General features: G+C 28.8%; 3 protein-coding genes across 9 annotated transcripts in view; 2 read left to right on the top strand and 1 right to left on the bottom strand.

Annotated features, from left to right (window-relative positions):
- Stumps (DBB domain-containing protein stumps) overlaps positions 1-23,120 on the top strand; it is a 42,647-nt gene extending 19,527 nt beyond the window's left edge. For all 5 annotated transcript variants that reach the window (XM_072898211.1, XM_072898208.1, XM_072898212.1 and 2 more), the window contains exons 2-18: positions 544-597; positions 1,930-2,365; positions 2,560-2,757; positions 2,926-3,203; positions 15,775-15,931; positions 16,037-16,424; positions 16,514-16,810; positions 17,035-17,170; positions 17,258-17,448; positions 17,986-18,055; positions 18,319-18,627; positions 18,934-19,359; positions 19,468-19,584; positions 19,801-19,895; positions 20,188-20,407; positions 20,624-21,196; positions 22,131-23,120. In XM_072898211.1, coding sequence (XP_072754312.1) covers positions 588-597; positions 1,930-2,365; positions 2,560-2,757; positions 2,926-3,203; positions 15,775-15,931; positions 16,037-16,424; positions 16,514-16,810; positions 17,035-17,170; positions 17,258-17,448; positions 17,986-18,055; positions 18,319-18,627; positions 18,934-19,359; positions 19,468-19,584; positions 19,801-19,895; positions 20,188-20,407; positions 20,624-21,196; positions 22,131-22,147 — 3,918 coding nt within the window. In that variant the 5' untranslated portion in view covers positions 544-587 and the 3' untranslated portion in view covers positions 22,148-23,120. The remainder of the gene's footprint in view (positions 1-543; positions 598-1,929; positions 2,366-2,559; positions 2,758-2,925; positions 3,204-15,774; positions 15,932-16,036; positions 16,425-16,513; positions 16,811-17,034; positions 17,171-17,257; positions 17,449-17,985; positions 18,056-18,318; positions 18,628-18,933; positions 19,360-19,467; positions 19,585-19,800; positions 19,896-20,187; positions 20,408-20,623; positions 21,197-22,130) is intronic.
- Jdp (DnaJ domain-containing protein) overlaps positions 1-25,515 on the bottom strand; it is a 39,907-nt gene extending 14,392 nt beyond the window's left edge. Inside the window, exon 1 of the mRNA XM_072898219.1 lies at positions 25,388-25,515. The gene's annotated coding sequence lies outside the window, so the exon portion shown is untranslated. The remainder of the gene's footprint in view (positions 1-25,387) is intronic.
- On the top strand, positions 24,322-26,335 carry LOC140668897 (antileukoproteinase). Of its 3 annotated transcripts, none has more exons than XM_072898221.1 (3): positions 24,322-24,422; positions 25,226-25,516; positions 26,029-26,334. In XM_072898221.1, the coding sequence occupies exons 2-3, from the start codon at positions 25,285-25,287 to the stop codon at positions 26,232-26,234; spliced, it is 438 nt and encodes a 145-aa protein (XP_072754322.1). In that variant the 5' UTR covers positions 24,322-24,422; positions 25,226-25,284; the 3' UTR covers positions 26,235-26,334. The 3 variants fall into 3 exon arrangements, with proteins under 3 accessions (XP_072754322.1, XP_072754323.1, XP_072754324.1); XM_072898222.1 differs by having other exon boundaries at positions 24,364-24,601; positions 26,029-26,335; XM_072898223.1 differs by lacking the exon at positions 24,322-24,422 and adding an exon at positions 24,596-24,734 and having other exon boundaries at positions 26,029-26,335.
- The last annotated feature ends 1,149 nt before the right edge of the window (positions 26,336-27,484 follow it).

Here is a 27,484-nt window from a genome sequence, read left to right as displayed (position 1 = left end):
TCACCGTGCTAAATATAATATTCGCGCGTATTTTCAGCAATGAATGAAAGTACCGACGGACATTCGCAGGTTTTCCCGCGTATCATTTTCTGAATCAAAAGAGAAAAATCATGAAATCCTGGTAACGACCTCTCTGACATTGAAATTTCAATGTGGATTCTCAGTACATCATGAGCGAGTCAAAAATACGCAGAAAATAAACAAACGTGATTTGTATTTGAAAGGCAACGCAGTTTAAAAGCTTGCTTGTTCAAAAAAAACTTGCAGATATTATACAGAACACTTTTGGCAGGAATTGGTTCTGTTTCTTAAATAAAATAATAAATATTTTCTTAATCATTTCCGAACGTTGACTAAACGAATCAAAGTAATAAATAAGCAAGCCTACTATTAGAATGTCTCTTCAAATCATTCGGCCTCAATTTTTAGTTATTATCAAATAATTTTACAAAAAAATATCGAGTAATTTTACTTCCTTTTTCATTTTTCTAAAAGATTTATATATGCATAACATAAGAAAAATTATTATTATTTATATTGCAGGTGTTGGCGCCAACCAACTCAACATTTCTACATAGAAGATCGTCATGGCAGTCGGTGAGTTTTATTTTTTCCAATTGCAGCAAAGATTATAGAGATTGCATACAGATTTTAACGATGCGACGTTCGGTACACGAGTCACGTCTTTTACGCATAATGAGGCGTCTTTCACATCTTTCATTTTCGCAAACAAGCAGTAGCTTGTCCGTAACATTTGTTGGACAAAAATGCAAGCACATAATTCACAATGCAATTCGACGCACTGTCAAATCTAAATCTCACAATGTAATATTCGTAATAACAAGAAATTCGGGTGTTCTCCTATTTTCCTCATTCAATAATTATTTAATTAAAATGATTTAAATTAAAGATAAATTATTTGTATATTTTTTTTCAATGTGACAGTTAAATGTAACTCAATTTATTCAAAGAAAAAACATGCTGAGAAAAATTTGCCGACGTAATATTTTCAATAAATCCTATAGTATCGAGTTTCAAATGAGAAATAATAAATAATAATAATAAAAATAATAAATAAATTTCATATAAATATAAATTATATAAACATGTATCTCTCCGATTAATGCCCTTTCCCGGAGAGTAAAGGCCCGCGAATATTGCAAATCGAGGTATATTTCCGGTGCAGCTACTACGTATTCCTGCCAGCTCATCGGGTGTGGGGGAACAATGCAACGTCCGGTTCGGTGTATCCCCCCACTATGGTCGAATCCAATGGTAATCATAGTGAGGCTCGTTCATGGTGTCCCATGAATGTAATTCAGCACCCACAGTCACAGGTAGACCCTCTATTAGTCTCGTCGCGGCTATAACGCTGACTCGGATGTGATAACTGTGATACACGTGATGAGAAGAACGTCAAGAATTCAACAGCTTAATTTCGAATTGGAAGAAGCAACAAAATCGTGTTAAAAAATACGCGGACGGCATCCAACATTTAGATAAATCTTTATTTCTCAATATAGTCGCAAAAAAATCGATAATCAAATCCGGCGATTCGATGGGACATCAAAGAGTGACTAATTAATTAGTTCCTACATTCCCTTCGGTTATTGTTAAAACGAGACAAGAGTGAGATCGAGTTTTTCTTAATTAATATCAACTCTATGCGACTTTTACATTAATTAATCAAATAAATAATGGATTGTTATGACGGACATATCTTATGGAAATTCGCGCAGTTTCTTACGGCAGTGATTTTCTTTTGCTTCGAATTAGCATTTATCGTAACAAAACTATATGAAAATTACGGTCGTGCAGTTTAATAACTTTTTGTGAAGAATCGTACACGAAGAAGCCGCGCAGAGAAGAGAATAACAAATCAGTGAGTCAAACTTGTGACCTGGATCTATTCGATCCGCATGTTTACAGATAATCCGTCGTACTTCTCGCTGTCCGGCGGGGCATCGTCGTCGGCGAAGACGACGACGACGACGACGACGACGACGACATTGACATCCTCTACGTCGCCCAGAAGTCACAGTAGCGGCTTGTCCGCCTTTTTTCGACGAAAAGCCAACAGTAAGATGGGCGCGGCTTCCTCTCAAAGTGGCATCGTCGTTTCGGACTCCACGTCCAGCATACATCACGAAAGTCGCGGCAGTGTGTCGGGTGCATCGACATCGACGGAAGAGCATGTCCCGATGCTCTCACGAAATGGCATCATTTATTCCGGCAAAAGGAGAAGTTTCCGGAATCTCTTTAGATCTGTAAGCGCCAACGCGGACCACGAGAGAACTCAGAAATTCCTCAAAGGAGACCCGAGGCCGTCTGACGTTGCGCCGCCATCGCCGTATTTGCCCCATAGGTAAATGACGCACTTGGACAAAGATATACTCCTCTATTCTGACACGATATTGATATATAACTCTAATATAATTTCAATTTTATTTATTTATTTATTTAATTATGGAATTGCAACTCTTCGACAAAAAGACCGGTAGAATTACAAGATTCGAACGCGGGAAAAATAATGATAAATATATCGTCTTGCCAATGCAGATCGCATTCGCATTCCGAGAAAGATCGACATCGTCCTGGTCGAGGCAGGAGAGTCCTGAAATCCGCTAGCGAGCTTCTATCCAATGATATGGTTTACTGTGGTCTAACGGGCAATTCTAAGAACCATAATGGCAATGACGACAACAGCAACGACGATGACGATACCGCGGAAGTTTTCCTCGGTGTGGACGATGCCAGGTTAATAAAAAAATTATTATTTTATCCATTCAAAAAACGTCATTTTTATCAATTTTATAGACTATATATCTTTGTAATTAAATTTCAAATTTTATTTATTATATTTTTGATATAATGTTATCAAAAATAATCTGCTTGTAAAATAAGGTATGAAAAATGTTTTTCTAGGTATTATAACGTTTCTTCCACTTTTCCTACGACTGGTTCAACCGCCTGCCGGAGAAGACACTCAATTGGCACTTTTCTCGAAAAAGAAGCAGGCACATCTACTAACGCAACCCCTGGACGACAAGAAATGGGAGGATGTAGGAATTTGTTAGAAGCAGATACAGTGGCAGGTCCGGTATCGGTCGACGATATTGATGGTGTCCCATGTAACGAAGGCAGACAACCGGATTATTGCAACAGAATTAGACGAAGAAGATACAAGAGCTCTTTTAATAAAGGTAAATATCAATCAACATGCACATTTGATTTTCTTCTATCCCTTTCGATTTTGATTAAGCGTTCGTTAAACCGCACCATAGCATCATTGCATCATTGCATCATTGACGGGATACATATTCTTCATGTGCTCTCAATTATCAATTCAAATAATATCTCAACGTCACGATTGCTCATCATCGACCGATTGCTTACAGATTATCAGATTACTAATTAAGTATAAGATCATATATGTATATATATATATATATATATATATATATATATATATATATATATATTCGATACAAATCCAAATCTCAATTCCAATTTCAGTATAGATTTAATTTAAAAGTACTGTTTTTTTAAACAAATAAAAAGATCAAAATTATTTGGAGAAATTCAAACCTTTTAAGATATTTATTTTCGTCTTGAATTATATAATAATATGCCAATAATATCGCAAAAAAATTATTGTTTAACAACGAAAAATACATTTATAACGAGTTCGTTGTTTAATAACGAAAAATTTCACATATATTCATATAGAGGATAAATTTAATTTCGATGAAACATATATTTTTTTTACCCGCATTCAATATTGAAGGTGACATACAATTATTGAGAAAGTCATTGAGAGAGTCGCATAAATTCTTGTATTCATCGCGGATGATGATTATTATTTCTATAGCGAGAGGAGAGTGCACTTGCGAGTGAAGAGTTCTCGCATTCCCACGTCTCTGACGCATGCCCGCATGAAGCGAGAATCACGCCTGCATATTATAAAAGTCGGAGCATTGCGACACAATTTCGATCATTTTATTTTGACGCATCGATTGTTCGCTAATTTCCATTTAGATGATACTTTCGGGTCATTTTTTGGCTTCAATTATGAGTAGATTGCAGTGATGAGTGTCATATTTTTATTGGATAATTTCTATAAAGAACTAATTGTAAGCACTATGCTCTATATATGAAAGAAACGGTTAAAATTGTCTTTTGTTACATTTAAGTTTATTTCATTAATCAACTTTAACTTTTATTTAGGATCAAGCATATTCTGCTCCTATTAATAAAAAAAAATAATAATATAAAAATTTATCCTTTCATTTAGGAATTGGTAGTATGCTTAATCTTAAACAAAAATTAAAATTGATTGAAGAAGTCAATTATGTGTAATAAAAAATTTAAAAACAACCTATATATTGTTGTTTCCTAAATGTAAAATTCATTTTTAAAATTTTTTAAATTTATTATATAAAAGATAATATTCTTTGTCGTAAAAAAATAATATGCATCCTTTCTCTCGTTATAAATGTATTCTTATTTTTGTAATCTTGACTAGTATGTCAAAAAAGTAAAGAAGAAGATATATCATCAGCAATATTATTAATCATGTAATCATATTTTCTAAGAATTTTTAAAAATAGTTATTTTTAAAATATAATTTTTTTATTATTATAATTATTTTATTAATTATTTTACAACTCGCGTACCATCGTCTAAAATCCTAAAAAGTAAATGAAAGTTAAAACAAACAACCTATGAAAAGTATCCGGCAATCTTCTGATCGTGTAACAGATAAAATCAGAGATGGTTCAAAGATGAAAGTGTATGTAGAGTCGGATGAGGTCCGCTCCGGAAGTTCGCAACCTTTAGTATTCGGCGAGTGACTTCGTCGTCCTCCGATTGTGCACACACATACATATGGTCATAAAACTCCGAAATTTACGACATTACGTGAGCAGTTACATGAATAACTAAAGATTCTTTGATGTGTACATAAAATAATTTTTTCTTAAACAAATATCTCCGTCCAAACTAATATTATTAAAATTTATAAAAAGTCGTTATAAAAAAACAAACAAATTATTTGTAAATCAAGTTTTTAGACACAGCAATATTTTATAAATAAGAATCCTTATTATTTATTTAAATTCCTACTAAATTTAATTTTTTTCCAAACTTAATAATAAAATACATACGTCATACATTTATAAAAAATTTAAATTTGTGAAATATTAAATAAAATCTTGTGTAAAGTGCAAAATTATTTTATATTAAGCATATTATTATAATGAATCTTGAAGAAGTCATATAGATGTTGTAGTATAATAAAAGCTTTAATATTTTTAATTCTATACTTTATAACTGCTAAAAATTAATATTTTGATTAATATTATTTGTGCAAAGAATATCAATAGTAAAAACATTGTTAAGATGTTAAATATGGTGATACCTCACACATGTACAAAGTACCAAGCGATTTCTTAATTAAGAAAGTAAAGCGTGTGAGATTGTAACACACATGCTTTTAACAGCGAAAATATGACCTCGACCAACATCCGGCCATTCTTTAATTACAGCTGGAAATGAATTGTAGACATTCATGCAACAGGCAAAAATAGCAATACCATTTGTTGCCGGCAATAAAATATGTAAATAAATATAAGAAAACGATCTATTGTGTATCTCATAATAAACAATTATCTCAATTAAGTAACTGAATAATTGGGTCAAATCAACACATCTGGTTGAGAAATAATATTTATACATCTACTCGTTAAATTGTGAATCAACGTAATTTTTAATCTGCTTTTTGATAACAGAAAGTGAGAATCTTTGCGCAAGAAAAATAACATCAACTTTTAATTGTTTTCATTGGAATGTACTAAAAAAAAACGATTTAACCAAAATTAATCTATTTTCTTAAAGACTCGTTTATTTACAGAAGGTGTGAAAGATAGATAACCGAATGTATTTCTAAAGTTTAGATTCGTTTCTGGTCGTCTGTGTTTTCACGCGTCTTCCGTTGCAAGCATTGCATAGCATGTCGTTGCCAACACGAAACGGAAATATCCGTCCATATGTTGACACGAGGTCACAGACGGTTATACTAGCGTACATCTTATGGTCTGATTGAAAGAATACGTTCTTCTATGCCGTAAATTCTCTTTTTCCATCCGAAGAAAAAACCCATATCGTGAATTCTTTTTCCCTGTCTAAAGGAAAGCAGGATAATTACATCTGATTTTGCAATTAAAACTTTCAACTATTGTAAAGTATTTTACTTAATATTATTTATATTATTTATAAAAATATTAAAAATTTCTTAATTTTCAAAAATTATTTTCTTTTAAACCAAATATTGTACTAAGAAATTTTATTGTAGATTTTCAGCTTATCTTTTTATACATACATAGAGGTATCACACTCCACAGTTATATTATCAATAATAATAACAACGAATCTATATATACATGTATAAGCGAAAGAACCAGTTACGCAATGTCTTTCACATTGATTTGCATAAATTTTTACAAAAGTGTAATACGTTATATATGTGTTACAAAGATCAACTTGTAGCGTGATATCCAACAAAATGAATGTGCTGAGCGATAAACCGAGCCGCATAAATCTATTGAAAGACAGAGGGGTCAGTAACCGCAAGATTAAGCATTCTGCTGGCATATTCGATTCTATCCTCATATTATTTACCGGTTGTACTTCCTGGTGTTACCCCAGCGCAGATCTAACGCTTCCGGGGTTGACAGTTAACTTCCAGAAGGCGTCGCGTCGTACCGATCTCTCCGACATCATAATAAATCAAGCTTCAAAAATAATTGATCCAAAGACAATTATACTTAATTAATTACTCAGATAACTATATTAAATAATAATTAAATATAACTATCTTTGTCTTGCTTTTACATAGAGCATATTATGTTAAACAATATCGTGATTTTAAAAAAAATTTTTCGCATTTATTTTTATCTTGATTTTTTACGTATACGTGTATGAATAATAAAATTGCCAGATAATACATCTTCAAGGAATTAATCATCATTAATTATCTTACTCTCAAGCCTTCAGTTCTAAAATTGTGTTAATTAAACCGCTCGGATCGCAACGGTGTAATTAGTGCAATTAGTGTCTGAGTCTGCATATTGAGTTGTGTTCCACTTGTATCTGCGTGTCTATTTTGTTTGAATTTACTAAAGATTATCACGACGGCGTCGTCGTTCGAAGAACGACAAAAACATCCGGACGAAAGAAAGGGTATCTTTCTGCTTCGATATTTATCCCTACTATAAACGTTTACGTTCTCCCAGATTTTGTCCAGAGACACGAGAAAAGCGAAACTTCTATAAACTGCTTGTAACTGCGAATTGTTTTTACATCCTTCAATTCTAATGTGAAAAGAACTATTTTAAGAATTTTTAAATATTATGATTAAAGAACATAGTCAACGAAAGGCAATCTTTTTATAAAAAAAAGTTTTCTCCAAAACTTATCTAAAAATATATATTTAATAATACTTAACCAACAATCAAAGCTTACTAATTATGCTGTCAGAAGTTTTGCAAAATTATATATTATATATATTAATAAAAGTTTTGTTGCTAATAAACATTAGTGTAAATCTTATCTAATATTAAAGCGTATCAAAAACATTAATATCACATAAATGAAATGTTTCATAAATATGTAAAGATATACTTTTATCTCAATTCTTTCAATTCTTAATTAAAAACAAAACTGACACAATCGTACGTACGAAAATTAAAAACCGAATCTACAAAATATGTTCCAAAATAAAAAAAAAAGTGATATCGAAAATTTCTCTGCTGAAAATATACGTTGGGTATACTTTATTTCGAATGTCAATTTAAATTCGTGCTCGAAAAGGGATTCGAGAAGCACGATCGGAGTTGAAACGACCATCAAGTATATAAACGAGCTTTGATTGGTCAATACGCAATATCCGGTAACTACGATTTATTAGCAAACCAAAAGTTGTATCCGCTGTTATTCTTCGATAACTTTCATTTGCTTATTGATCTCTCCAATCGTCCGTGAGTCGATCAAATCACATTTATCATCAAACTATATATCTTAATAAACGTTTAGAAAAAAATATTTTTTGCGAATTATCGAAGACATATTATATCGTTGTATAATAATAGAATAAAAATACAATTTTAAGGAATTCCTAATTATGCCTATTTTGATTATAATATAATTAATCTTTTATTTTCAAGAAAAAACTTTCTTTTAAAGTGATATTTTTATAACATAAAGTAGAAATCTACGGAAAATTTCTGCGGAGAATTCTGCGCGCTTTTACACGTGTAACAAGATTGGATCTATATATCCGAGCCATGCCTTCGTAAATAAAGTTTTTTATAAAGTGTGTCAACAATAGAATATGTATATATGTATCCAAGAACAATGAGTAACTTATTTTTATGAGTAATACCCTTTTTCTTTTCTTGTAGATAACTTCAAAATATTGTATATAAAAATACAAAGTTAAAAAATCTGGGAAAAACATATTTTATCTTGTGTTTATATCAAACATCAAATAAACAAGAAAATGAATAAGATATATGTTATCATATATCTCATCATCGAAAGATGATGAAATGAATTTTGTTCTTATCTAAAGATGATGAAATGTATTTGTTCTTATCTAAATTATTAAAATTCTTTTAAATATAATTTTAAAAAATTAAATTTAATTTCGATATTTACACAATGATTTTTTATTACATCGGCGAAAGTATAATAAAACGATCGATGAGGGAACGCATATTTTTATTTTTTCTAGTTTAAAATAAAACATGCGTATCGGGAGATAGAAAAACACTATTTGGGTTAATAAAAGCTTACACAGTATATCTTATAGCATGACGAGTGAATCTTCTATCTATAAGTAATCATATTCTAAAAAATATGAAAATTCTTTTCTATCTTATGTTAATATTAAACATCAAATAAAAGAGAATGAATAAGATATGTCATCATATTTCATTTCATCATCAAAGAATTTGTTAAAATTCTTTTACAAATGCGATTTAGAAATACGATTTAATTTCAATACTTACACAACAATTTTTTATTATATCGGTGAAAGTTTAACGTAGATTAAAACGATCGATGAGTGAACGCATATTTTTATCTCTTCTCTAGTTTAAAATAAAACATGCGTATCGATAGAAAAATACTATCTAAATCACTTCTAATCTAAAAATAAGAAAAAAAGAGACTTTAAAATTATTTCTAAACAGATTTTTTTCTTAAAATCTTAACCTTTGACCTATGAGGAAAAAAAATGGATTTCAAATAGATCAAAGAACTCATAAGTGAAAAAATAATTTAGTAGATCTGTAACATTTTGTGCACATATCACACAGTATCTTTAACAAATTTTAAAATAATTTTTGTAAAAGGATTCCTTTTTACAATAATTTTTGTAAAAGGACGCATAAGATGAAACACATTAAAAGAAATCTGATAAGAAAAATAAAATTCATAATCAAAAATAATAAGCTATTCTTCAGATTCTGCTGTTGAAGATTAAATCTCTGAATAAGCTTGTTAAAACTACATATCCTTTCTCAAAGATCCTGCAAGCTAAATATAACCGGCACTACAATGGTTAATGCGACTTATTTCTCTGGATAATATCTATCTACAGATTTATTTCTCCATAAATAAAAATAAAATAAATAAAAAAATAATTGTTAATAATTAAAAGACCTTATATATGACGCTTTCACTTTTGAAACTTAATTCTCGAAAACTTCTTTATCAATTGCTTGTATCTTAGAAGTCATACATTTCTTACAAATGACACGTTTTAAGGAAAAATTTATTTCAAATTGATCGAAGAATCTGTGTATAAAAGATGTCTCCATCTAGTATCGGAATATACCCTATTAAACGAAGCTTGCATTTCAATGGGAAAATTTTATCGGTCATTATTCCCCGTAACGACTGATTCTCTTGTCAGTCGTGATTTCCGAGAAACCGAAGAACTTATAAATGCCGTCGAGTTATCGCCTCTTCCGTCCCTCCGAGAAATTTATAAACAGCACATATGCCCCGAATGCAACAGTTATATCCATCGAACTGCGTTGGCGTATATGATTTCGTTTTGCATTCCTGCAATATATAGGTATCCATTACATTTTCCGCGACAAAAATAGCCCCGGCATTCGTTAGTTTACATATCGTTATTTCTGAATTTATTATGAGATAGGATAGCTACACCATAAATGGCCACTTAAAAAATTATATAATTCAAATTCTTTTTCGGTAAATAAAAACATTATTTTTGCTGTTAATATTTTTGATCTGTGCGCAGCATATATCGCAATATTGTACCCTTGTAATTACTAATTAATCGAAATTTCTCTTTTTCACAAATAGCGTAGCACCAAAAGATCGCCTTATGTTTTTTATTTTACTGCAATCTAAATAAGCAAATTAAATAAATCAATTAAATAAGTCAATTTTTTTCCATTTTTTTTTCGTCCGAATCTCAACACGTTAATGAGCCGTATACCAAACGCAATGCAAATAAGATAATCTCGAGTGTGAGATACCAGGAACTGCTTTCATAGACTTCAACACGATTATTATTCCCTAATCGGTCTCTCAAGTCTACCGAGTGACTCAGTCTTCTTCTCTCTAATCTGATTAATTGAGACAAATTTCTTTGTATCAAATGCGTGACTATATATATATGCAACATGTACTAGAAATAAATGTAGAATTCTGCATTAAATAACTGTATTAAATAGTTGTATTTTTTTCAAATATTAGACAAAAGAATTAAAAATACATAAAAAGAATATATATAAGAAGATACAGAAAATTGTGTGTTTTACGTATTCTGTTGTTCATAATTAAATAAAAAAATATATACGGAAAATAGTTAATTACTGATGACTGTAACAGTAAAAAACTGAATTGAAATATAATACTTTTCTATTTTTGTCTAAAAAAAGAATTCTTTTTACTTTTTTTAAGTAACTACATTATGAAAAATCATTAAAGTATAATATAGATAATTAACTATTAATTACATTGATAAGATATTTGAGGGAAGAAGCGCCGGAAATAAAAGAGTCGATAAATGATCGGTTCTTTTTAAAAGCCACGACGTGTAATTTCGGAATTTCGATTCATCAATAGAACCTTTATTTTTAGCTCTCTGTTTTTAGGGAGCTATGAAGATAAACAGATGATAAAAGAGCATTTTTTATATTCCTTATTTTATCATTCTTTACATTTCTTATTTTATATTTATTATTGATCAAACATTATTTGAATAGACAAATAATAAATCTATTATTTCGGTCAATTGTTATTTAAATTTTTCAAACTATAAATTAGAGATTTTAATATTATATCGTGAATAATTGTGTGCGTGTGTTAGTAATTGTTAATATATTTCTTTATAAATCTAAGTAAAAATCTAAATAAGTCTAAACATCAGTATAAAATTACATAAATAGTTTATATCAAGTTAAAAATGATTAATATTATTAATATAATATTATTAATTATTTTAATTGAAATAACGGATAATTATTTTTTCTGATAATTTCTTTTCCGTTACTAATCTAAAAAAATATATTGTTCGTATAAAATTCATATGATTCAAAAATTTAAATCTTACTTAATATCTAAAAGAGATATAATACATAAAGGTTTTTTCATTTATTTGCGTTTTAATAATAATAAAGTATTAAATATAGAAAAATATCTGGGTTTAAGTTTCATATAAAACGGATGTAATGCACATTAAATGACACTCTAATGCTATATTTCAATATTATTTTATCAGTAATATACTTTTAAAAAATTATTTTTTATTTATATATAACCATTAAATAAAATAAAACCCCTTAGATAGAAAGATGATTATACAAATAAATTCTGTTTCTAAACTGTTAGCTTTACAAAGTACTTTTTAGTTTTATAAAATGTTTTTTCTTCATCGCGATATGAAGAACAAAATCGATGGATCGAAAAAATCTCTCTCTACAAACGATATCGTCTTAGTAATGCGCCTGCGCCAGGCACGAGCATTGGCCCGATGGTCGGTGCATCTCCGAGAAGAACTAGAATGTCTATTCAGTCCTGCGGCGCCTTACGTTCGAGATCGGTTTTACGCTCTCCATTCCCGTATATAGATACATATATTTTTTCTTTTATTAATTTTTTTAACATCGATAAAATACCAGCATATTTTTGATAAGTTCAACTTCCAACATGTTCATTAAAATAGTATTAAAAAGTGTATAATACAATATTTATAGAGAGTGTTATTATATTAAAAAAATTATTAATTAAATTTGAATTCATCAAGATTATATCGATTTTAATTTTTATTTTTGATAAAAGTGTCAGCAAATTTATCATATATATCGAGTGATCATTTACTCCAACCGTGGATAATACTATAATCTTTTCAGTGCTTCGAAATGAGTGAATAAAATCGATAAATTACATTAATCACAGAGAAATTGTAACAGTGAAATTAAAATGAGAATAAAAGTTGAGGATTATTACACCAAAAGGAGCGTCGAGTACTTTGGTAATTAATTCCGATATTATCTAACTTTTATCAATTATTGTAATAAAACTAAGTAAAGTAATAATATGATTACTTAATTTAAAAAAATAATATAATAAAATTACATTATAGAAGCAAAGTTATTTCAAATTAAACTATAATTTAAATAATGTTACTGTAAATTAATTATAAATAAAATTAATGTAGTTGCAAATAATTATCACAAAACATCTATATTTTATAGTTAATATTATTTAGTAATAAAAGCAATAACATGTTAACGGCTCCCGCGTATTTAATGCATTCTCTACTAATTTTTTATAAAGGCATCAGCTATGTATGTTGTGATATATTCAATGCAGAATACGTATGTAAATTGAATGCAAAACCTATGTGTGGGTTGAATACAAATGAGATTAAAGTAGCGTTATTATTTATACGGACTATTTATACACTGTTTTTCCAAAAATCAGTTTATTTAGTATCTGAAAATGAATAACAACTTTATTTATTTTTTAATTTATTCTCTTCAGAGATAATATTTTTATAACATAAAATACATATTTAAAATAAAATAAAGAGCAAAGTTTTGCTATAGTTTTTATATATATTGCCGAAATTTATTCGTAAACATTTTTTTTTAAATTATATTGTTTATATCTTAAAAATAATGATATAAATATACAAAAATATAAATATATACATATGTTAACTTTTTTCTGAAAAAATTAAAAGTAAAATATTTTAAATTTTTAATAATTTAATATACACAATAAAAGAATTTACTATTGTATAAATAAATATATTATTGTATTGTAAATATACTATTGTATAAATATATAAACTATATATAAATAAAATAAAATTGTGAAAATGATAATAAATATTTTTAAAATTTTTAAAAAAAAAATTATTTGTTATATTGATTAAAAAAACTTTAAAAATTTATATTTTTCTAATTAGGTTTATAGATAATTTATTCTTCAAGAACATTCTAGATAATTATTTTTTTTTTCAAAAAGTTTCCTTAATTAAAATATAATATAGATAATTATTTTTTTTTTCAAAAAGTTCCCTTAATTAAAATATAATATAGATAATTAATTTAGACATTTTATACGGATTTAATAAATTATAGTTTGAAAAAACATACAAAATAAAAATAAATTGATAAAACATATAATAAAGCTCTAATTAAGTCGCTACAGATTCGGCTCACGATTGTATAATACTGTCATTGTTTGACGCAGTCAACATAGGAACAGACGATTCAGATGGAAAATAGACAACTTAATATGCATCATGCGTACAAAAAATTATGGGCATCGCCTAATTTGCCTCTAAAGCTGAGCATGGAAACAATGCACTGGGGGTGGGGCTTCGAAATAAACGGTACGATTTCCTCTCGAAAGATGCTTCGAGCAGTCGTATATCGTCACCCGTCGACTTGTCTTCGTGCGATTAAGAGACAAAAAAATTTGTCTAGAAAAAAAACATTGTCGAAAAATCGTATTACGCTGGTAGACATTCAGTGACCATTTCGGGTCATTAGAATATTGAAATAAAGACTTTGTAATTGGAACGGAAATAGCGGGAAGAAATACGCGTTTTTAATGATTTGCTTTCCAAAAACATATACAGTTGAACTTTTCAAGTATAATCAAGAATATCGGAAACAATGATGGCCGACGTCTGCGTTAGCCCTCGACCGAGAAGACGAAACCGACCAAATTTTTTAAATCTTTACGCATTAACACGTAAGTCAAAGCGAGAAAACATAAATTTTCGAAAATGCATATTATTTGCGCGAATTATTCACAAAATATTTCGAGAATCATAAAAAAGTGTGAATTGCCTTAAAGTAATCAGACATGTGCCTCTGTGAATATGTTGATCTTTTTACAGAAATTATCATTCAAAGGGCAATTATAATCTATGTGCGTTACAAACCGTATGTATTTTTCGTGATATCATTGTTGACGTTATTAGATATCGCTGATAATGCAGATTGTGACAATACGATAATTTGTATATTTTAAAAATATAATACATAACAAAATATTTACAGTAATATTTAATATTTAAAATATAAATTTTTGGAATAGAGATTTAAAATATTTTGAGCGCAATTAAAATAATGAGACAGAAAAAGAATTTGCAATTTTTAAAGAAAAAAATAACACAATTTCTATATTCTGTTTTACTATAAACTAGAGATCAAAAACAGAAGTTACGCGCTTCACGTACAGAAATAAAAAAATTATCGTGACACACACTTTGCTAACCGAATAAAAACTAGAATTTTTTCATTGGCCTTTTGTAAAATACTTTATTCAAAATAACTTTTTCAGAGCTAAATTTGTTTAATAAAAAAATTCTATAGAGATATGTAAAATGTAAAAAAAAATGTTCTTTCAATAATTTTTGTGTACTTAATCAATTTTTAATCGATTTAGCGAAAATGTTTAAAGTATTTTTCTTGTGTAAATATTAATGTCAAATATAAAAATAAAAATTAGAATAAATTTACTGGTGCAATTTGCAACATTCAGTTGGAATGTGTATTTGCACTTATACTTCGCATATTAAGTTCGTTCAATAGATTCGTATCATTGACGGCTGTGTGCTTATGCATTATACGTTGGAATTTTACGAAACTGTTTCATCATCCTATGGTCATCGTTTTCGCGTGTAGCACGAAATAGCCGCGTTATCTGCGACATTATTTCATTAAACATATTATAGTCGCGTCGCGTGTTCCGTGATATGCGTCAGCCGAAATTAAATGCATCCCTTGTGCGTCATGACAAACCTAAATCATGCAAGATTGTTTATATATAATAATAAATATATGTATATATGTATATGTGTGACATACATATTTTCTAATGAGACATTTCGTAAATTAAAAGAGAGTCATAAAAAATAAACTAATATACAGGGAAAAAAAATCTCAAACAAATTATTAATGTATCCGCTCCACATATATATTAAATAAAATCAACAAAATATATTTTACAATTAAAATCTAATTAATATTATTTCAGCAATTATTTATCAATAAACTTATGTACAATCTTTAACCATTTCAACTCAGAAAGAAAAAAAAAGTTTTGTCATTCATATTTTCATTTAAAAATATAAAAGTTTTATTTAATATCCCTATATAAAAAGTAATCTTATACTTGGGTCAATTAATTTAATATTTCAATTGCTTGTTTCAGGGTCGCATTCAGCAACAGTCTTATCAAGGGACGGACACGCAGAAGATGATGTCCTCTTTGTCTCTAGCAAGGACAGCGAGGCTTCCAATTTGTGGGTTAATTATTTAACTGCATGTTTCGAGCAAATCAGTCGTCAACAAGGAAGACCCCCGTTCAAGTAAGTATAAAATAGAAAGCTTTATTAAGGCAATATTTTTGAGATTTGATTTGGATAAAATTTTGAAATCAGAAGAATCTAAACCGATGATATGTGACATTTCAGAGTACGTCATATGGCGATCGAGGAACCGATAGCTCCAAAAATGGAGGAGAAAATCCGATCATCTCGTCTTCAAATCGTCATTGTATGTCCGATATTGCTGGAACGCATCCGAATTACTCCAGAAAATGCCGTGCATCTGACCAGTCATCTGGTCGCCGAGAAAGTACTGGTAATGATGTTGGGCGTACAAGACAACCACATCAACGACACTCATAGATCCAGCCTGATTTCTTACGATCAGTGGAGGAAGTTCTTCGTCAAAGATCAGGATGAGACTTTTGTAAGTGAATTATTGGGCGCGGCGGTCGCCATTCTGGGCACTATGCCACCATCATCTCTAAGAAACGATAAAACTGCATTTTCTGTGCATCCAAAAAAGGTCAAACTAGTAAGTAATTGTTAATAAAAATTAAGTTTTTTTCAAAAATATACATTTTGCAAGTGCTTAAGAAAATTGAAAAATGTATGCGTTTGCAGGGGCAGAACAAGATAATCGTTTTGTTAAATGATCCATTGACTGCCAAAGATAACGTCTCAGTAATCGTTGATCGTTGTGGCGACGCTATCGAGATAAGCAATGTAAAACGAAGAAATCCTTACGCGCTACACTTTTCAATACCAGAAAGATGTCTCGAAGTGTCAATGTTAGTTGGTGTGAGAATATCTAAAAATGGATGTTCGCTCGGCGTTAAACAAGTCAAGTGTGAAAGCAGACTCAGAGAACTAGATCAGATTCTCAGGGCGCACGATAATCCTCTTGAATTTATGTGCCAGGTAATTTGAGTCACAGACTCAATTATTTCTATTATTTTAGGATTAATTTAATACTAAACTATTGTAATAAAGAGACAAATCCAATCTCAGTATAGCTATTTATATGTTATAAAATAAGTTTGACATTATGTATACTATTATTATGAGTAATCGATATTATAAAATTTTTGTTTGAAAATTAGACAATAATAAATAAATTATCGCGTTCCTTCCATTTGTTGCAGACTTTTGGGTTTAGTTCTACCGATCGGGAACAGTTGGACAATTGGATGGTCCATGCATTTCAGAAAAACATCCCTCCCAACTTTAATCTCTTATCTACTCCGAATGGTATGGTACCTTCTCACAAAAATTATACGAGTAAGTAACATCTAATTTAATAATTAAAAGAAGCTACGTATTGGAGTCAATTTTATTGACACAACTCGATTTTTTTATTTCTTTCAGGCCCAGAGGAAAATCCGACGTTGTTGCATTTTGCCGCGCGATTTGGTCTAGAAAAACTGGCATGGCAATTATTAGAATGTCCGGGTGGCGATCTGGCGTGCGACTTGAAGAACGTTTCTGAATTAACACCGACCGATCTCGCCGAGCAAGCTGGACATGCAAGACTGGCTCATCAACTGCGGGGCTACATGGTACAAAAACCTCGCCTTTAGACCGACGTCGCAAATAGTCGAACGCAATTGGTACTTTCGCGAAATTTTATTCTTCGCTTCTCTCAAGACTCTTGACGCGTGCTTGCCTTGTGAGAAAAGTTTTAAAAGTATAAGATACACTTCAAAAAACAAAAAAAAAAAAAAAAAGAAATTTTATTTTTGTTTAATGAGAATCTCTAAATAATTGAAATATTTATCTCAACGAGACAAGATTTTGAAAGAAATGTTCGTTTAGAGATTATATGAAAAAATAAATAAAAATAAACTTTAATGTGTGTTAATTAAATAAGAATAAAATTATTTTATTTTTGCTATGAAAAGGATTTTACTTTTAGAATTTTCCTTACTTATCTCGGAGCAAGAATATTTCGAGAAGAAAAATCACGCGAACTCGCATGTCATTCATTTAATATTTTTCGAATTATAGTCTCGATTAATCGATAAATTAACCGATGTTATTAATTCTGTATTGCATGTTTCGGGCGTGATTTTGGATCTTGGTCGACCAAATTGCAGCAAATGAACGAGTTCACCAACATGTATAGCTATCTCAAAGTTATAAGCCAGACGAGCAGCCGATCAACAGGTATTTTGAGCAATATATCGCAATATATAAATAATAATATTACGAAAATAAGATAGTTCTCTTATTATTCATTTTAAAAATTATCTTTTTTCTTAAACTAATTAAAATATCGAGACTTTTTGTAGAATACAAGACTGTTCATAATTAATCACACAGCAATATGTAATTTTATATGATAAATAATGGCAAAATCATAACTCTATATAAAAAATAAAACAGAAACACATTCAAATAAAACTAAATCAATCTAAATAAATGTTTAGGAACAAATTCAACCACGGATGTTCCGTTAGCGGTTGCTAATGAAACTGGTGACGAAAAGGAAGATTACTGCCATCCGAGACCTTTGAGTGAGGCGTACTTGATACCACCGATCGCGAGACCAGTAACGACCCTAATCTCAACTTTACAAACGACAACGAACGCTAGTACCTCCACGAACAACACCTTAGCAGCAAATTATTCGATCGTACCCACACCTACGCCAGTAATGTTACCATCCACACCAACAACTACTGTCACATCAAACGGATTGGATCTATCTTTTCAGGGTTATATGAAAATGAATTCGGGTAAAAATCTGATTTTATAAATTTTTCATAAATAATTAACATTATATATTATAAATTTTTTTTATCATAATGCACAACTGGTCAGCATCTTTAAATATGGATATATTTTTTATTTATATAAGTTGTAATTCAAGTTTTTAGATTATAAAAATTATTAATAGATTATAAAAAAATCAATAATATATACTATATAAGATTATGATAATATTTGTATTTTAATTATTTTTATTTGACCTTTTCTTTGAAAGAATACATCACAAATGTCGATAACAAAAATTTCCGACGAAAAAAAATGTATATTTAAAGGTTCAAAGATACTTAGCACGAGCATGCAATCCCGAACGGATACACCTACACAAAACACTCGTCAAGAATGCCATCAAAATTCGTTGGGACTACGGGACGAAAATCAAAAGATATGTCAGAATTTTTCCTATAACAGAACGTCGTCTAACAGCAGCACCAAGTCTAGAGAACCGTCGGGTCCTCAAGACGAGCTCTTGGAGATAATAAACGATTTCAAAAATAACGTCTTTACGATATCCGAAGTGGAGAGACTCGTTGAAAATTGGCAGAAGCGAAACGATGTGCAACAAAGTTTCAAAGATAAACAACGACAGCTTACGGCAATGAGAGAGGAATACGACAGGATACAAAAAAGATTGAAAGAAGAGATGAAGACCGCGACGCCCTTCGACAAGATACGAAAATTCTTCTTCAAAGGAAAGAAAGGTAAATGTAATCACATTTCACACTTCTTTTTTAGAATTTCTTTTCAGTTACTTTGATATGATTGCCGAAATGGAATAATTAAAATTTTTCTAATGAATTTTGTTACAGATACAAAGGAATCTGTTAATACTGTCACCGACTCGTCTTCGAGCAAATCTGAAAGTATTAACGGTGGATTAACTGATCGCAGACCTGTTAGCAGCTTAAGTCTCCGTAGTGTTTCCAGTAAGTATAATAACATTATAATTCAGATTGTCTTTTTAAAAAACGCATAAAAATTCGAAAAAGATCCAAGAAATATCAGAAAAAGAGGTATATCTAAAAAAATTTAGAAAGTTGAACATCTTTTACGTATTTTAAAGCTATTATAATTTGTGGATCGCTATATATAAATAGATATTTTATTCACGCATTTATTTACAATTTCATCATATTTTTTAGGTTCGTCTTCATCTGGCAGGATGAGCACTGTCAGTGGCTGCAGTGGCACCAGCTTTGGTGACAGTGGAACCCATTCAGATTCCGACGATAGAAGAGTACGTGTCATCATCAATAAATCAAAAATAATAACCGATCAATTTTTAAATAACTACATCATTGATAGAATAGAGCAAAAAAATAACAATTGACATTTTCCTTACACATGTTACGTTAATTATTAAAAATAATATTTAACATACTTATTAAAATTTTTTTTATATTGCTTACAAGATCAGGCCAAAGAGAAAAGAATAGAAAATATACATCAAAGAAATATATATGCTAGGAAAAAAGATATGAAATAGCGCAAAATTTATCAAGGTAGATTTATGTTAAAATTACTTTCAGCTCCAAAATGTCAGAGACGAGAAGACTGGCATAACTTCCTACGAAATACCACCTGCACCTAAACCGTTCACAGGCAGATATTCACCAGCATCTGGGTATTCCCCATCACCGACCGCTTCTATCGCGCGTGATCTTAATCTCCGACAAGCACAGTCACCGTCCAGGGCCAACGACAACGAATATTACATCGCGTTTCCACCGTCGGGTTTACCTGTTCATGGTAATTTGGAATTAATTGAATCTCTCTGTATACTTATCTCTCTGTTTATTGCGTCTCGAATTATGTCAAACGGCATAGCAGATGTTTAAAAAACGTCTAAAAAATTGGGGAAGGGGAGGAGAGAATTTATTAGACATTTATTAGACTTTTTAAATGTTCATAATATCTAAGATTTCAGAAATGTATGAGAGTAAATTTGCAATTGAACTTTCGCAGCGTTTAAAGCGGATGGTTCTCCGAGGGAACCTGAAACACCGAATTCGCCATGCGAACATCTAAAGTATCTCGACTTTATTCAGAATATCTCGTCGGATAAAAATCAAGAAGAAATTGCAGCGACGAAATACGCCGGTAACAACAGTTATACGAATGTCGACCCGTCGACGTCGAATTTTACGCCACCAGTTGCACCACCGGGAATGTGCATTCCAGATTGCACGAGTAACGAAACCGTATCCCTCGATTCTGTTCGCGTAAATTGCGAAACTGCAATCAAAGAGCATCGCGATGATGATATCACCGAGGCATGTTCCGACATGACAAAGATCAAACCGTCTGTCGTCGATGAGGTCGATTCTGCGCTTACTATTCGAGGTCAAGAGACCGAAATAAAATACGATGAAGGACACATACCGGCGAATTCGACGAACATTTCGAAAAATACAAATGAAGCCACCGAGACTAGAGTGCCGGAATACATGAACCTTGCTGTTAATACGGGTCATGAAGATGTCAAGGTCCTCGGCGCTATACCAAAGAAATTGCCTGCGCCACCGGTGCCGCCGAGAGGTACAATTTGTATATATTATATAATTAATATTTTATTATATAATTTATATCATATATAATTCATTATATAATTTATAATGATTTATTATATAATTTCATTACTTAATTTCATGCAGATAATATTAACTATGCTATTGTAAATATTGCAAAGATAAATAATTATCGAGTTATATAATATTTCAGTTAAATCAATAAAAAAATATGCATCCAGTTATTGTAGAACTATATATTAATAATTTTATTTTTACTTGTGTTTAATTTTTTTTTGTAATACGGATAAAGAATAAAACACAAGTTATATTAAAATTAACAAATATAATAATCAATTACTATCATAATATAATTAAAATTATTTAAAATTCTCTTTTCTAAATCGAATTTACATAAATTTAAATATGCATTAAGTTTCAAACAACGTATGAATTTAATCCATATGCAAAATGAATCATTGACCTATTGCAACATTTTAATGCAATTCTCAGGAATTAAAGGTCAAGAATAAAATTACAAAAATTTCGTAGAAATCGCGATTAAGAAAGATATTAATGATTCATACAAACATTCTTGTTTCATTTACACAACTTATTCTTATAATTCATAACAAATACATGTTGGAAAAACAATCCTTAGTTGAATCACTCAATCACTTATATATGAGTTGTATAAGCTTTCTCAATACTACAACAAATAATATACAATTTCGCAATTTTAAAAAATAGAAATTAAAACAAAATTAAAATATAAATATATGTATATAATTATAATTAGAAGAGGATAAATAAACGATAAAAAATATAATTATATCACTATTTATATTCATATAATTTATATGAAATATTATATATATATATATATATATAATATTTCATATAAATGTAAACTATTTTAAAAAAACTATTTTTAATTTTTAATTATTTTTTATTATCTGTTGCAGGTACTACTAAAAAGTAGAAAGCAGAAATTGAAAATTCGAATTATGCAAATTCTCAATAATACGTTCTTATATAAATTATATATTAATATCTTTTTTCTTTACACATTAAATCATTGACTGAATTGTCGTAATAGTAATGATTAAATATTAGCCATTTGTATCGTGTATCGTGATGTGCTCGGTAATTATGTATGACGTTATATATCTACGTAGAAAAATAATTGTTAAGTGCAAGACAGTAGTTATCGCTACTATCATTGCTCATAACTATTTTTATAGACGCACAGTGAAAATTTGTAAAAATATTCACAGATGTATGCCAATTCTCTTACTCGTACCATATTATTCGTAAAATAAAGGCGTTAATTTAATTAATAGTCTAACTGTAAATTAAAACATTATAAAATCAATTATATTTTCATTAACTTTTGAATCCAATACGTGGCTTAAACTGAACAAACTGTACAAAAACTGTACAGACTTTATTCCGCGTGAAAAAAATATAACTAGTATAATAAAGATGATTTACATCTTTAAGTAATCGAGACGTAGAAAACTTTTATTTCCGAAGCAAATGAGTTTATAAGTTATCAATAATAGAATGTTAAATCATAGATATTTGGGGATTGCAGATGTATCTTTGCACTTCCTCTCACCCCCCCCCCCCCTTCCACTTTGATTATATACAGACATCGAATCTCATTTTCAAAAATATTGTACAATTTTTATATAACATTAGGAACACGATATATTCATATTAAATTAATTAGCCCTAATTAAATCAATTATTCATATATCTTTATATTCGTGTCGAATTTTTCTCAGGTATGAAGAGGCTTGAGTACCAAGGATGCATTTATCATTAATTGTAAGACTAGTGCATAATTTCGTAAATATTTTATACTATTTTTTATTACGCCCGCCGACAATTTTATTTTATATTTATGTATGTATTATTAAAAAATATAAAAAGAGAAACATCCAAAGTTTAGCTTCTATTTTTCCGTATATCTTTAAACGATTTAATAAATGCGACAATAATAAATATAAGACTAAAATGATGTCACTCATTAATGCAAATTTCTTTTTATGTGTAATATAAGCAAGTCTGTTATATAATATCGAATAATAATTTTAGACTAATGTACAATGCTTTTGATTTACAATAAATAATGTCGCAATTAAAAATTTATGCCTTGAATAAAAATCATATTACTTCTTTGATAAATAATATAGACAAATATAAATACGAAAAAATTCTGCTTTTTCTCTTACTATTATTATATAAATTCGACATCAATTTTGTTATTTATTTTCAGCGTAAATTGCTAAAATCTTTTTACGGTCATTGCTCAAATATTATTTACATCTCAATATTTTGTGAGGAAAGCTAATTTCTTAATTTTTTTTAGAAAAAAATATATACGTATACGTATTTAAATAATAACTTGAAAAGATAATTATCTTTTCCGCAAACAAAATACTTTCGTCAAAATGAAAGGAAACTGTCTCGACTAACAACCGTTCGAAAACCACCTCTTTCCTTCCGCTCAACTAATTAAAATTCTAATTATGGTTGCGGTTTACCGCCAACATTTTTCGATTATAACATGTGATCTCATTCAAAAGTCTATCTGAGAAGCACAATATTAAAAACTAATCTCCAAGATAACATAAAAACAGTTACTAAGAAAATCATTTACCACGAAATTGCGAAAAAAAAAAAATTTTTATTTTATATTTTTTTTAGAAAATATATCTCTAATATATGTATAACTAATTAACATTAAATGTGCTATCTTGATGTATGACAGGGTATTTGTGTAACTAATTTCGATTTAATCAAAATAACAAATATTCGAAATGTTAGAAAAAAAATATTTTTTTAGCATTTCGAATATTTATTTTAATCTTATCAAATCGAAATTAGTTACATAAATGCCTTGTCATATATATCAGGATCGCACATTTAATGTAATTAGTTATACATATATTAAAGATATATTTCATGTTTAAAAAAATAGATAATATTATATATATGTAATAAATAAGAAATATTTCGCTAAATAAAAATTATAAATTATATATTAATTACATCAGATGTGTGCGTATATACACGCATATATATGGTATTGTAAAGTTGTGTGCTAAAGTGACTGATGATATAGGAGGGGGAAAGATGAAGCTGACAAATAGTAGGTATATATATCAGAGGTACCATTCTGTTGAATGGTGTAAAAACGACAAGACTTTGATCACATAGTTCCGGCTACATATTCTCCCAGTAAAAAAGTATGACATAGACAAATCAAGTATATTTTAAATATAGAGTGATGAGTGTAATTTTTTCATCAACGTAATTCTCATACAAATAGTGTGTTACGCATTATAAAATAGTGAGAAATAAAGTCGAGGTCAAGAGAAGTAAAAGGATGAATCAATAAGTCAAGATAGAGCTCAAGTAGTCTCAAGTAATCTCTTACAATTAGTGTTACATTTAGCATATAAATATAACATCCAAACTAGAGTCTATTAATATCAGTGAATCATTCTTTTAATCTGCTTAATTTCTTGAATTAAGAAAAAGAATTATTAAAGATTCAGGTAATAAAAAGAATTGTGCTACAATCTATTTTTTAACTAAGACAATAGCTGATAAAAACTTACAAGAAAAAAACGTCATTTTCTGAAAAAAATTTATTTAAAATAATGATTTTATTTTGGAAAAAAGATATGCATCCGTTTTATTAACCACTTAATGCAATTATTATTGCATTAAGACCAAATAAAAATTTTATTTTTTAAGGGTATTTTTTTTTAAATAGCAATATATAATATATATTTTTTTCTTATCATTACATAAGTTAACTATCAGAGTTGCGTAATACAGTTATTAATTTAATATTTAATGTTTCTTTATATATAATTCTCACAAGTTTCAGTTCAAAGTAGTTCATAATATCACATTCATTTGCTACTTGATATTTATAACAAATATTCCTATCGTCAGTTTATACAATATTCCTATTGTCAAATTGAATTTCTTTATTACTTTAAATTGATATATTAATTAAAAATATTTATCATATTCACAGCTTCTTCCCGATAAACAAGATTACAAACAAGTGTCATAATATTCAGAAATAATAAAAGAATGAAGTTGCTAGTCCTGTCTCTAATCTTTGTGGCGATGATCTCTATCGCAAAAGCACAAGCTAGATATATAGCAAAAGCAGGTTCATGTCCACCTGCCTTACCTGTACAATTCTGCGGACGTTCCTGTTACGTTGACGCACATTGCGCTGGAATTGGCAAGTGTTGTCCGACTCAATGTGGTGGTTCTATTTGCTCCATGCCTGTCACGATGACGCAACCTAGCCAAACAGGTAATTTCCTCAGCTCCGTAGACTTATTATTAGTTGATCTGAAACAATAATATCGAAGCGTAATGTTTTAAAACAATTGTATGAGGATTATATACAACAAAATTCAATATAAATTAGCATTACCATAGATTTAAATTTAGCGTAACTGTATTCTTAAATATTTTTATTTACAATTTTTAGTGTTACTTTAATATTAATGTGTCTAAAATATTATAAATCTAATATATATAGTTTTATATTTATTCAATATTTTATATATTTCTATTATAATTAATAAACAAAAATATTCAAGAGAAGAAAAGAGGAAAATATGTTGATAAGCGTGATTGTGGCTTATTATTTTTATTCTTAACTTTATTATAAACTTAAAAAAACTAAAGTAAACTATACGAAACTCACAAAGTATATAATAAAAATTATATATATATATATATGTGTGTGTGTGTGTGTGTAAATAATTGTGTAATAATAATCATTATAATTAATAATAAAAATTTGAATTCTTTGTATAGGAAAACCAGGATCTTGTCCATCGATACCAACAGGAAGATGGGTATGTTCGTCGACTTGCAACAGTGACAACGATTGTAGAGGAAATCTGAAGTGCTGCAAAAACAGATGTGGAGCTCTAGCTTGCCAAAAACCAGAAGTTGAAATATTGGAACCTGTCGAAACTACGATTGAACCAATTGTTTCACGTTTTGGAAATGATTATTAAAAAGATTACTAACTCTCATATTTTTATCTCCGTTAGATTTATAATGAATATATATATATATATATATATATATATATATATATATGAATATATATATATATATATATATATAAACTCGATATGTGCTTACAATTTTATATTTATTAATAATTTTATTTTTTGTAACTTAAACCAATAATAATTACTATTCAAGGAAGAAGAAATAGCATATATTTTTCATAATTTGATTTTTAGAAAATGTTTATCATAGAGAAATTGAAGGATCTTTAATCGGCAGTGATTTTTTTTAGATGATTAATAAATAAAATAAAATTAATTAATAGATTAATTAATAAGACAATTTATATTTATATTATAATAATCTACTACGTGGAAAAGGACTGATAAAATATCCTAGAAGAATATTTAATAAATCTTTGTTCATTAATAATTCTAAAATGATATAACAAAGGCCAAGGCAGTGTAAAAGACAGCAATCAAGAAAATGTACTTGTCATCAGTGTTACATCTATTAATACGTTTTGGGGCTCTAGAATATCAAGAAAATTCCGACACACAGATATGTAGACAACACAAATTAAAGATTAACTCTTACTTATATTTATTCAATTGCTTTAATAAATACATAGTTTGATAAATATTAATTTGTGATGGTTAATAATAATCTTGAATTTACTTGACGAATCAATAATTCGAGATAATAAATAAGAATTAAATAATTAATAATAAATAAGAAGATACATTAACGATGAATAGATTCTTTAAATAGTTATCGTTTTATGAATATTATTTTATAATAATTATATTTTTAATTGGCGACCAAAAATAAATTGTGATAAAAACTAAATTTTTTTCAATCTTTTTAGACATGTTCTGATTTTTAAATTGAAATCCTCTTTCCTTTTCTTTTTAAATATTTCTTAAATAACAGAAACATATAAGTAATAAGAAAATAAAATTTGATAATGCTATAATAAATATAATAATGATGCTGAAATAATACTACTTTTTAATAATACTATTTTATAATATTAGTAATTATATAACGAAACATCTGTTTTAAATTAAATAACTATCGAAGAATACACTAAAGAGACTAAAATTCTTGTACTATCATTTATCTTAATTTAATTTAATCTAAAAAATACCTTTATATATTTTAAATATTACTTAGCATTATTAATTATTTATAAAATAATACTATTTTATAAATAATACTATTATAAAATAATACTATATAAAATAATACT

The sequence above is a fragment of the Anoplolepis gracilipes genome, chromosome 8 (genome assembly GCF_047496725.1).
Source record: "Anoplolepis gracilipes chromosome 8, ASM4749672v1, whole genome shotgun sequence".
In the NCBI taxonomy this organism is placed as follows: domain Eukaryota; kingdom Metazoa; phylum Arthropoda; class Insecta; order Hymenoptera; family Formicidae; genus Anoplolepis; species Anoplolepis gracilipes.
Note: the sequence above shows the minus strand (reverse complement) of the source record. Positions and strands in the feature narration are given on the sequence as shown.

Coding starts and splice junctions, on each gene's coding strand:
- LOC140668897 (XM_072898222.1), top strand. CDS start 25,285: ATGAAGTTGCTAGTCCTGTCTCTAATCTTTGTGGCGATGATCTCTATC. Junction 25,517..26,028: donor GACGCAACCTAGCCAAACAG/GTAATTTCCTCA, acceptor TTCTTTGTATAG/GAAAACCAGGATCTTGTCCA.